The sequence below is a fragment of the Suillus subaureus genome (assembly GCF_016647635.1).
Source record: "Suillus subaureus strain MN1 chromosome Unknown BJ212scaffold_7, whole genome shotgun sequence".
In the NCBI taxonomy this organism is placed as follows: Eukaryota; Fungi; Basidiomycota; class Agaricomycetes; order Boletales; family Suillaceae; genus Suillus; species Suillus subaureus.
The window spans coordinates 510,169-522,488 of record NW_024538563.1 but is presented as its reverse complement, the minus strand read 5'-3'; the positions used below and the strand labels follow the sequence as shown (position 1 = coordinate 522,488).

Below are 12,320 nucleotides of genomic sequence, written 5' to 3'. Positions count from 1 at the left end.
CAGATGTCAGCGACAGGTCGGCGCACCAAGAGCTTTGCAGAGAGATAACCAAACTGGAGGCAAGAGACACAAGCAAAGCTAGCACGTGTGAAACTTGAGCAGAAAAAGATAACCACATTCACATCACAAGCTCACCTTGCGAAATAAAACACGTGAGATTTTATCAGCACTCTGAAACAGTCCCCGATGGTTGATCGTGTCGATGGCCCGAGTCGTCGCAGGTCACGGAAGTGTTTCACAATGATTCAGACTGAAAGGCACAGTGTGAGGATCTCCCAAACAGTGTTGAACATCCAAACCATTGTAATCAGAAGCTGGATGTCCCGATCATATCCATAATGGCACACATACATGCCAGAGAATACCAACTCCTCTGGTGTTTATCTAATGAGTTATGTTCTTCAAGCCAACAGGTAAAGCTTACCCACTACGGTATCCTTGAGTGCTATTATCGTGATTACTCCGCAGGCGATGTTAACAGCCAGGAAGATAATAACAAGGAAGATGAGCATGATTTTAGATCTCTGATACATGGCATGCAACCGAGTAATCATGATGACTTGCGTTATGTGTCAGTCGAGTCAATATCACTTAGCTAAGTAACTCACCACCCAACATGACACCTACGACCACATTTGTCCCATTTAATGCGTAGTTCACAATATTGCCTGAAACACCCAATCAGCGATCACCCCCGTACTATGATCAAACACTCGACTCACACCTATCGAGTCATTATGTCAAGCCAAGTTCAATGGTCAGAATCTCACTCACCCCTACAAATGAGCATATTCATTGGATAGGAATGAGACGGCTGCGGAATACTCACTGCATCTGTGAGCGAGACCAATGTCATATTTCCTGTGTGCCGCTGGTCAGAAGAATAAAACACAGTGCATATGAGACATACGCAGAACGCTGATACTGATAACGAGGGATGGGCTATTAGTATACAGCGCCACTTCTTGGTCCTCAAAAACATACACAGAATATGGCATTGCAATATAGCGTATCTAGAACAATTTGGAGTCAGCACAACTTGCCAACCACGCTATAGTATATATCATGAGGTACGAACAGCGAGATACAGCACAGTCATCAGAGACCAGCGTTGCCTCTGCCCCGAATTCATTGTCTTCTGTTGTTTTTCTTTTGATATGGGACTCTGTCACTCACCCAGATCAACTCAATCTATAACATTGTTCTTAGTGAGTTGGTTGCTTGGGGATAACATCAACTTACCTCTCGTCCGAGCATTAGTACTGGAAATATCATAAGAATATCAGCGGTTTTTGAACGTTATCCTGCTCACCCCAATCATATGCCACGACGACGATGGCAGAAACTGCAAAACCGCAAGTCAATGTTAGATCGAGACATCTTGATGAGACGAACCTATCCAGTAGCTTGAAGAAAGAGACGAAATGATGAAAGGCCACTGACTGGGATCATTTGAGACTATAGTCATATTCGAGAGATGGGTGTGAGCGAATGGGGTATAACCATTTAGCGTTGGTGCTAGATATACCACTGTTCAACGTTCAGCGTTTGTACCACCAAGATCAGCATGATGGTGATAGGTATTTATGCCCGCCTCAAGGTTCTTGATTGGTTGAAGTGATACGAAATCAAGCAAAAGTGGAATGGGGTTCGGGAATTAGGAATCCCGAGTGTCCGGCTTTCCATAGGATCCCGCTCTAGGTTGACCGGCAAATTGACACAAATTGACCCATGCGCTATTTTGCAGGTAAATGTGCTCTAATTGACCGTAAATTACACCGCCATGACCGTTCCTCCCACTCGCGTCATCGGTGTCAAGGACGAAGTTGCAGCTTGATCAGCCACCACCTTTAGCGTCGACGGACCTCTACAAGCAGCCGTGGGTTACACAGGGTGATCTGACAGAATATCGAGGAGGTACGTGGATGATGCCAATACGTCTACCCACATCGAACTCATTGCTTTATGCGCCAGCTAAGTCCACATGGTCCGTGATAGGTCGAGCTCGAAATGACGGTGTAGAAATAAGATACGACAAATATACATTATACATTGTTCCATGTAGGAATGATATACCAGCATTGGGAATAATATGTGATGGTATCATTTTTCGAGGTACTTGCGCGAGCACTGCTTCTTGTGTACATCTTTCCAGTGTACCTTGATTACTCGTCAGCAACAAGACTTGCAAAATTCCTTAATCATACCTTCTGGTGCTCGGCAGAACAATACCTAAACGACATCACGTTCAGCATCATATCACCCCAGCGTGTTCAGAATCGCTTACAAAATGGCCCTGCAACCACTACACGTCTTAAGATCCTGGCCACCAGGCTTTCCACAAGCAGCGCAAGCCGACTGGCTCCTTTTATCCTTCGTGCTGGACGTTGTCTCCTGCCAATATCCGTGACTCTCGTAGTCCCATTCGCGCTGAATGCTCTGGCCTTTCTTGAGTTTGCCTATCCTGGAGTCCTGCGCACTAGGGTTGATGGGCATGGTAAATGCCTTCATGCCTGCCCTGACTGAGTTGGGCGAACTAAGTGCCGCGACGAGTCGCTCGTTAGCTTGGTCGATGTCAAAGGCGTCGATGTCGAACAGGGAAGGGGGTTTGCCGAAGCCTTTGTAATTTGGACAATCAAGAATTTCGCGTCTTTTCTTGACCCTGGAGAAATGTTCAGCATAGAAAGTGAATCAAAGGGAGGGCCTACTGCTCGGTGTACGAATCAGTGTCGTAGGCCTTGAGAAAGTCTTGGTATCGGTACGACCCTCTCATATTTTCTGGACGACAGTTTGATAAGTGGAGCATTGTGTACATTAGAAACATAGCTTACCACCTGGGCACATGCCCTTGCCATCGAGTATCTGGACACGTCCATACGACTCCTCGAGGAGGAAAATTTTCTCAATCTGATCGACGTAAAATCAGTCGGTATGGAGCAAGATATTCGACCGTACCTCGATCTCGTGGTACCACTTGTCCCCATAGTCATACAAGTGCCCAAATGTATCACCCACTTCCGAAAACAAATGGGCGAGCATATACCTGAGTGTTATCAGAATCCCGTGACACGGTGTGAGTACGTTCTTACTTGTCATCCGGAAGGTAATCATATCCAACCTAGGGTCAAGATGTCAGAAGCTCCAAACATATTACTTGGGCTGACTTGCCTGGTTAATATGCATTATGTCTGTTGCGTTGGCGTCCTGTGCATGTAATCAGAGATGGACTATAGTTTAAAACTAGCTCAGTTTACCTCGGGACCAAACACGGCGCCGTCTCTGAGATCCGTGAAGGTGTAGCAGTGGAGGTTTCGTACCCTATACAAAAGGACGGCGTTAGTGTGCATACGGAGTCTGAAGATCAAACAAGTACCAGTTCAGAACGGGTGAAAGGACCTTGTCCTGGAACACGCCTATCTTCATACCAGCTGAGAGGCGCACCCTGCGCCATATGCGAGGGTCGCCGTTGGCATCCTGCAAGAACCTTCGAAGAAGATATCGGCGAGTGGGGCATCATTAATACGAGGAATATACTTCAAGCGTATCTTGATTACAATATCCTTCTTGTCAAGGCCCGCGAGATCAAGTTTGCTGAGCTGCTCGCGCTGCGAAGATAATAGCAACTCAGGGAAAGAACAGAGTCACCTACAAGCGTACCTACCTTACGATCCTTAAGAACATCCATGAATTGCTTTTCAGGCCAGGGTTTTCCACCGCGGTTGTCGTACTGAGAATTGGTGTGCCATCTGAAGGCAAATAAGCAAGACGATCAAACCATCCCTACAAACTTACTGTTCTATACATCATTTGGATTCCATCAACTAGTTTTAAGAGTCAGGATATCATATTTACTAAACTCAGGGTAGTTGCTTACAGTCCCATACATTATCATTGTGGTACTGTACATGTCAATGTAACTGATTCGGAAGGATTGGTAGGTAATGCACATACCGGAAATATACCCCAGGTCTGAATCTGCCCATGGGGACCCGGTTTTGGGTTGAATGTGCGAGGATCTTGGAAGTAGGATGTTTAGGACTCGTCCTCGAAAGAGTTGAACCACCCACCCTCAAAAAAAGTTTCTGGCATGCCTTCTCCATTATCTCCAGGGAGAAACTTTACGAATTTTGGTTTGCCCGCAGGGCGCGTCGTAGAGCGAGGAGGAATATCCTCACCGGCCAACGAGAGTGTTGAAAAAAGTTTTGCGAGATCCATGGTTGCTGCTCAACAGACGTAGCATGCAGAATGGGTCAGGCAACTTGTATACATATTATAACACCCAAAAAGGCATATCACTTACGCCGTCCCGGAGACTGGTATAAACTTTAAAAGTATAATTATATAAGCTTAGATCTTGACCCCACCACGTTCAAAGTAGCGCCGACTGCCCTTGACACGTATAATGCACAACCTGTGTCCCAGTCATCGATATCACTTGGACTAAACTCAAGTATTGAATTTCATCTGTCGTGTCATTCTTGATAAAGATTTGTCACAGATTTCATATACTTATCGACAAACAAACAAGGGACAAAGTTCAACAAATAGCACTACCAGATAAAAGAACTGCCGGCGCTAGCTCGTCTTTCACTGGTGCACCACCCACCTTGCATCTCCCACTACCACTACTCTTATACGTTCAAGATGTCTAGTAACGGAAAAGACTACACGTACACTGGCCATGGTACCAATGACCAAGTAAGTGCCCGTCTTGCCAGTTAGGGGCGGTGATTGACAAGACCATAGGGCAATCACTACTGCTCGCGCGATCATGGTAGCAGCGGCACTGGATACCACTATTCAAACACGTGCGTTCTCAATGTTCGTGAATGATTGTTGACCGGCGGCGCTGATTATATACAGCAACGGGAGTTATTACTACAGCAACCCGAACGGGTCCACTTACTACAACAGTGGCACAGGGTACTCGCAGTACACTACTCCCAGCGGACAAACTCATAAATCCAATGGTTCCTCAAAGTAATTATAGGTGAATTGCTCATTTTAATACTATAAAAGTTAGGTTCTGACGCAGTTTATCAGGTTCTTGAACAAATCCAGGATTCCTCGCATGCATGTTTCTTTTTTGTTCTTATTACTTTGATCGATGTCGTTACTTTGGCAAATGTCAGTGATGGTGAATGCATGAGTATTGTTTAATACGTCGATGGGCCTGCCTGAATCATCACAGCTGGTTGAGGAATTCGGCGTCGTTTTCAGCCGAAGCACGCCGGGTCTTGTCCTGTTGAACTCAGGTGGTATCATTTGGTTGATGAAGTTCCTTTCACTCTACTCTCACCCCCTGCGGCATTGATGAGTATACGGCCTCTCAGACGCGTATGGGAACCACGTTCTACCCCAGTTGATTCTTCATCGCACCTTGTACGGTGGTCCTATCTTCGACTATCGGATCATCCATCAACGCATCACTGGCATGGCCTGCTTCTCTCCACAAGTTGAGATGGCGGGAACCGGCGGTAACAATCCCATTCCTTGATCAGATCTCAGCCGCAGTAGTAAGCAGGACCTTATTGGGGAAAATGCGGTTTACTAAGTTATGACTACAGATAAGACGCGTCCAGGTGACCAAGAGGCTATGCCAGCATATATGAGTGTAAGACACGACTCAGTAACCCACAACAGCACGTAGTCCAAGCACTTCTCTCTCGAAAGTGCCATCTATTAAGATATGACTCGATCGTACGTACTCATCCTTTTATTTTACATACGGAATCACTCCTCGTTACACACCCCATGCACGTTCACCTTTGATTCTCCGCCTCAATCAGCGTATTAATTCATTTCCCCTTGAATCATTTCCCTCAGTCTTTTGATCCAAGACTGGGTTCATTTCCCGTTCTTAGTCCGAGCCTTTCTTCATTTGTAAGACCATCACTGATCTCCTCAACAAAGTCATCTTCCTAATACAACTCATACTCTGAGCTCTAACACTATGACAGATCGTGACTACGTCGTTACCGGGCACGGCACCAACAAGGAGGTAGGACGCGCAGTGTTCTTCGGTATGCGTAGGTAATTGACACAACATCCCTGTCCTTAGGGCAATCACTGGTGCACGCGCGATTATGGGAGCCGCGGTACTGGTCACCATTACTCTAACCAGTTCGTCTGTCTTGCTACGCTTGAATAATCCGTTCCTCACCCGTCTTCCTTCAGAGACGGCTCCTTTACTATGAGAATCCAAACGGGTCCAAATACTACGAGAACGCGGACGGAAAAGCAACTTTCACAACCCCGGATGACCATATCGTCAAGCTCCAGAAGTAACTCTAGGGGTTCCAAACAGCTGGCCGCGTCAAGGATGCGTCTGGTCTTGGCCAAATCTCCACGTGACATAATCTTTCCAGACGAAGTTTCAAACCCCTTTCTCTTTCCTATCGTCTCTTTGTGGTCGAGTTGTTTGAGGCAGATCGGCAGTTGGAACTCATAGTATCAAGACCGCGGATATCACGGTTGGCTCCGCGGAGTCAGAATCATCGATCGATTTGCACTAAATACAGACCATCATACATAGATCATTAGGGATCATTCCGTATCAATGATTTTGACATCGACACTATCGAACATCGTGACATGCGTGCAGTGTAACATGTTGATCTTTGACAGATCTCATGACTATGCTTGGCAGTCAGTGCCACCGTCAATAGAAAATCGAATTCATCAAGCTTTGAGGAGCGTTCTCTTTCCTCTAATCAATCCTGAGCCACATCACATTCGAGGTTGCCAGTACTGGATCGATACCTCTGAAATGAGCAAGCAAGCTCCTGGTGCACATGGGCCCAACGAAAATCCCTTTCTGAAATGAGCACCTGAATGGATTCACAGGAAAGCTGTTTGTCCCACAGTTCATGGGCTTCGTTGCAACTCTTCGCTGCTTGTACTCAATCTTCAAACCCACAGGAGTCACCCACCATCGCGGTGCATGCCTAACTCGGATCATCTTTGTTAAGAGGTCCACTGACCCTCTGTAGGGCGCTGTGCAAATGAGTCGTCTTGGTCTGAACACACAACAAGCACTTGCATAGTGTCGATGGGAATGGCCACGAGTTAATTGTCAGTGAGTTGGTTGTCGTAAACGTCATCATACACAGCGATCTACTGTGGAGGCACGGTGCCGCCCTTAGGATTGAAACATTCTTTGCGTGCCAAAGGGCATGCTCAACCAAAACGCCGAATAACGTGATTCCTAGCAGTCTAGTAGACTTACAGCCATCTGGGCTTCACATTTCGCGATCACTTGTTCTTCATCTGTGTGCCCAGATAGCGGAACCCCGCAAATACGTAGAATCAGCTGGAGCCTGGCTGGGCATCAAGGGTTGCCACACGTTCCGGATAATTTCAGCTCGTCACATGGTGCAAGGATGGGTGTACGGTTCATGAACTTCTAGTAGCGGTATGACAAGAAATGAGTGTCTGCATAAACCTAATCTTTGAAAAATTCCAACTTAAACAATTACCATGACAGATCCTCGACCTCCTCCATGCAGAGCACTCCACAATCATTTCCTTATACAGTACCACTCGTTGGTACATGTACATGCTCCTGAAAGACAATCGAATTCATGCTAGTTTCTGCATCGGAATTGGCTATAAGTTGTGCGTGATATTCTCGGACGCCAAGGATGAGGCGTGGTCCCAGCACAAACATCTGCACGCCAGCTAAAACTTGAAGAGCACCTTGGAGTGTCTGGGTTCCGATAGAATTTGAACCCTACAAAGATGATGAGCAGTTATTACAAACAAATGTCAGCGACAGGTTGGCGCACAGAGAGTTCTGGAGAGTCACGACTAAGCTGGAGGCAAGAGACACCAACAAAGCTAGCACACGGAGCTTGAGCAGAAAACGGTAACCACATGCACAATACAAGCTCACCTTGCAAAATAAAACACGTGAGATTTTATCAGCACTCTGAAACAGTCCCCGATGGTCAATCCTGTCGATGGGCCGAGTCGTCGCAGGTCGCGGAAGTGTTTCACAGTGATCCAGACTGAAAGACACAGTGCGAGGACCTCCCAAACAGTGTTGAGCATCCAAACCATTGAGGCCACAAGTTGAGCATCCCCATTAAATCCATAATTGCACACATACGTGCCAGAGATTATCAGCTCCTCTAGTGTTTGTCCGATGAGCTTTATTCTTCAAGTCAATAAGTAAAGCTTACCCCCTGCCATATCCTTAAGTAGTATTGCGACGACTACTCCGCAAGCGATGTTAACAACCAGGAAGGCAATAACAAGAAAGATAAGTATGATTTTAGATCTCTGATACATGGCGTGCAACCGAGCAATCATGATGACTTGCATCATGTTTCAATCGAGTCAATATCACCGAGGTATCGCTGCTGGCTAACTCACCGCTCAACATGGCAGTTACGACCACACTTGCCCCATTTATTGCACAGTTCATAATGTCACCTGAAATACCAAATTAGTGACTACCTTCGTACTGGGATCAAATACTCGACTCACACCTATTGAGTCATTATGTTGAGCCAAGTTCAATGTTCAGAATCTCACTCACCCCTACATATGATCGTATTCATTGGATGAATGAGATGATTGCAGAATACTCACTGCATCTGTCAGCGAGATCAATGGCATATTATCTATTTGCCTCCGGTCAGAAGAATCGAAAACAGTGTAAATGAGACATACACAGAGCGTTGATACTGGTGATGAGAGATGGGCCGTTAGTACTGCACCAAATTTTTGGCCTCAAAAACATACACAGAATATGGTATTCCAATATAGCGTGTCTAGAACATTTGGAAGTTAGCACAACCATGCTATAGCATAACATGCAGTACGAACAAAGAGATACAAGACAGTCATGAGAGACCAGCGTTGCCTCTGTCGCGAATCCATTATATTCTCCTATATTTCTTCTGATATGAGACTCTGTTACTTACCCAGATCAGTTCGATCTATACCACCATCCTGAGCAAGTCAGCTGCTCCAGCAATAGCACCGACTTACCTCTTGTCCGAATGTTAGCGCTGGAAATATCATGAGACTATAGGCGGTTTTCGAACACTGTTCTGCCTACCCCAGTCATATACAACCACGACACCGGCAGCAACTGAAAAACGCTAGTCAAGCTTATATCGAGACATTACCAACCAAGACAACGAACCCGTCCAATAGCTGAAAAAAAGAGACAGGCTGATGAACGGCCACCAACTGGGATCATTTGAGGCAACGGTCATATTCGAAGGATGGGTGTGCGCGAGATGAGGATGTTGGGGGTTATAACAACCTAGTGTCCGTGCTAGATATACTACCATTCAGCGCTTGTATCGCTAGAATTGGGGTCGCGAAACGTGCTGAAAGGAGGTGATTAGATGCCGACACATCAGCCCCCATGGTTGTGATGAAAGATCGCTCATTGCGAGCCAAGTACAGAGCTTGTTAGGGCGTAATGGCACGGGAATCAGGAGGTCGGTCACCTTGCTTGTCGGTGTGCAAGGCGTTCACGTCGCGATTCTTCGCCTCCTGAAAAAAATGACTGCACCAAATACAACTGCTATACCTCCAGAATTCATCTTCGTAATCTATCTCATCCTCCGCTAGCTCAGGCATGTGACATAGCTGATATAGATCCATGTTGTTGTCGTCCATGTTTAGGTTGAAACACGTATTTGTAATTTAGATCCATTTGGTCTGCGGCTTTCTAAATCTCCGACAAATAAATTTTGAAACGATATATAGGATTAAAATATTGTAAATGCTGAGAAGTCGCCCAACTACTGGTTTATGTAGTTCAAATACTAAGTACTGCATCTGTCCTGAACTGGGTACTCCAAAATCGAACACTTTTGTTTCTTATTCGACCCATTCGGCCTCCATAAAGACTTCGCGCAATAGATACCTGCTTTCACAAGCGGCCCGTTGCCGGTACGTCTCTAACCGGTACCCGGTCTTAGTAAGATCACAATAAATTAGCCTCTCTTTGCACCGACCCGGCCATCAGATTCAAATCCACTATCACATATGCATGCTGGCATAGCTCTATCCTACAACTCAATGATCTGATGGTATGTCAACAGCAATGCCGCCCGTACCCTCATCTCGAAAATATCTACTTACTGCCATCGGACCCACTCTCTACCCTTTTGGAAGCAATTACTTCCTCTGCAAAACGAGTTTACTTGGGACGATGGTCCCATTGTATCGTCTTCACTGCCACACTTTGCGTTCATCGTTTACCTGTGCTATTTTTCTTGTGAGACTGCTTTACCTCATCAACACAAGATAAGTATGTTCCGTGAACTTTCCTCTGAGATATGCTCTGACTTCCCGCGACCCTGCACCTCCCAATCTATTCATACAGACAGCCCAGATAGGCAATATGGTGGTAACCGGGAAGCAGACTCATTGCCTGATCAGCCATCTGGGCTTCTACTCACTGGCATCACAAATCATTGCCATCAGTTCAATGTTACTCCTCGCGCCCCATCCGTTATGCCCCTCGCATTTCATTCGTTTTCAATGACATAATTTCCCCATTGTCTGAGTCGAGTCCAGATAGCAGGTGTCACGGTAGTTGTGTCCCGCTAACCAGAGCCGTCATGTTATCAGCAATCTGGGCCTCTACTCATCACGGTCACTTCGCCTCCCTTGTTTGTGCTTTGAATGGATTTGATGCTCGTGAAATCTTTGCGGCTATCAGCCGTCTGAGCTCAGACACGCTACTTTTACTTTCCTGCTTCACAGAACTTTCGCATCGCGTACCACATGTCCAGCTCAGATGGTTGCACACTTTTTTGTGCTCAGCCAACTGGTGCCTTAGTGATACGTTGTCAGGTGCACTTTACCCCCTCAACACATCATATCTCCTTGCCATGCGCATCCGTGACAGAGGGAAACACTCGAGTTGTAATTTTTTTAGAACTATCATACCCCGTATCATTGAGTCGTGCTCGAAACCAGACGATTGTTGGCGAAGACATGACTATCTGACAGTGATCAGCCACGGGTTGGTTCAATCAGATGATCGACGCCAGTAAGTTGACTAGTGATCTCCAGGACATCGATACTCTGCTTCGGCGTTCTCGCTGATCTGACGTATTATCAGCCACCTAGGGTTTCACGACTCCCTTTCACTTCTTCTTTTCCAATGCTCAGGCACATAGAGCAAGTGTGATCTGATCGAAGTGCGTATGTCAGAACATCGTGGTTGGTGCCTTACTGGTACTTTTTCAGGTACGCTTTATGCCTTCTGTCTTGAAGCTAGATCTTATCTCCGTACCACGCGCATTCATTCGCGACAGGGGTATATACTCACCCCGTGAGTCTCTTTTAAATCGCCATGCTAGGTATAACTTGAATCATGCTTGAACAGTCGTCGAATAGTGATATCGTGCCTACTTCAACCATTCACGCATGATTTTCTCTGTACCAAGAGTTACATGCCTCACATACGTTCACCTTTGATTCTCCGTGTCAATCAGGGTATTAATTCCTCTTCCCGTCGAATATCCTCCTTCAGTCTTTTGATCCAAGACTGAGGTGAGCTCTCTTATTCAGAGTTCTACGTATCTTTTCCAGGCGGTTTGTCCACATAAACATCGTACTTCGAAACACCATGACTTATAAATACTACAATGGATCCTTAGCCAAACATTTTCGTGCAGAACACTTGGTAAGCATTTCTCTACACAGTACTGCTAGTTGATACACGCACGCGCTCCTGGAAGACAGCCAAAATCATGCTAGTTTCTGCGTCGGATTTGGTCACGAGCTTAGCGTGATATTCTCGAACGCTAAGGATGAGACGTGGTCCCAGTACAAACATCTGCACAGCCAAGCAAATCTGAAAAGCACTACTGAGTATCTGAACTCCCATAGAATTTGAATTCTGTAGAGATGATGAGCAGTGGTTACAAGCAGATGTCAGCGAAGGGCCAGCGCACAAAGATATTTGGAGAGAAAAGACCAAATTGGAGGCAAGAGACACCAACAAAGCTAGCACGTGCGGAACTTGAGCAGAAAAACATAACCACATTCACATCACGAGCTCACCTTGCAAAATAAAGCACGTGAGATTTTATCAGCACTCTGAAACAGTCCCCGATGACCGATCCTGTCGATGGGCCGAGTCGTCGCAGGTCACGGAAGTGGTTTACAGCAACCCAGACTGAAAGACACAGTGCGAGGACCTCCCAAACAGTGTTGAGCATCCAAATCATTGGAACCAGGAGCTGAATGTCCCCTTCATGTCCAAAAATGCACATATACGTGCCAGAAATTATTCACTCCTCTGGTGTTTGTACAATGAGTTCTGTCCTTCAGGTCAAAAA

At 46.1% G+C, this 12,320-nt stretch overlaps 3 protein-coding genes across 3 annotated transcripts; 2 read left to right on the top strand and 1 right to left on the bottom strand.

The window, feature by feature from the left end:
* Positions 1-2,103: 2,103 nt before the first annotated feature.
* Positions 2,104-4,252, bottom strand: BJ212DRAFT_1550113 (MM3350-like domain-containing protein; the record flags this gene model as incomplete). Its single annotated transcript, XM_041341905.1, has 13 exons — positions 4,068-4,252; positions 3,906-4,016; positions 3,785-3,821; positions 3,662-3,746; positions 3,535-3,605; positions 3,255-3,318; positions 3,090-3,118; positions 2,956-3,043; positions 2,832-2,907; positions 2,709-2,778; positions 2,288-2,662; positions 2,208-2,232; positions 2,104-2,160 (listed from the first exon to the last, which is right to left on the bottom strand). The coding sequence occupies exons 1-13, from the start codon at positions 4,213-4,215 to the stop codon at positions 2,104-2,106; spliced, it is 1,236 nt and encodes a 411-aa protein (XP_041196015.1). The 5' UTR covers positions 4,216-4,252.
* Positions 4,253-4,644: 392 nt separating this feature from the next.
* Positions 4,645-4,984, top strand: BJ212DRAFT_1265401 (uncharacterized protein; the record flags this gene model as incomplete). The annotated part of the gene is made up of 3 exons (XM_041330483.1): positions 4,645-4,698; positions 4,747-4,808; positions 4,864-4,984. 3 exons carry the CDS (start codon positions 4,645-4,647, stop codon positions 4,982-4,984), a joined length of 237 nt encoding a protein of 78 aa, XP_041196014.1.
* Positions 4,985-5,953: 969 nt separating this feature from the next.
* On the top strand, positions 5,954-6,288 carry BJ212DRAFT_1478042 (uncharacterized protein; the record flags this gene model as incomplete). Its single annotated transcript, XM_041339650.1, has 3 exons — positions 5,954-6,001; positions 6,062-6,127; positions 6,178-6,288. 3 exons carry the CDS (start codon positions 5,954-5,956, stop codon positions 6,286-6,288), a joined length of 225 nt encoding a protein of 74 aa, XP_041196013.1.
* Between the last annotated feature and the right edge of the window lie 6,032 nt (positions 6,289-12,320).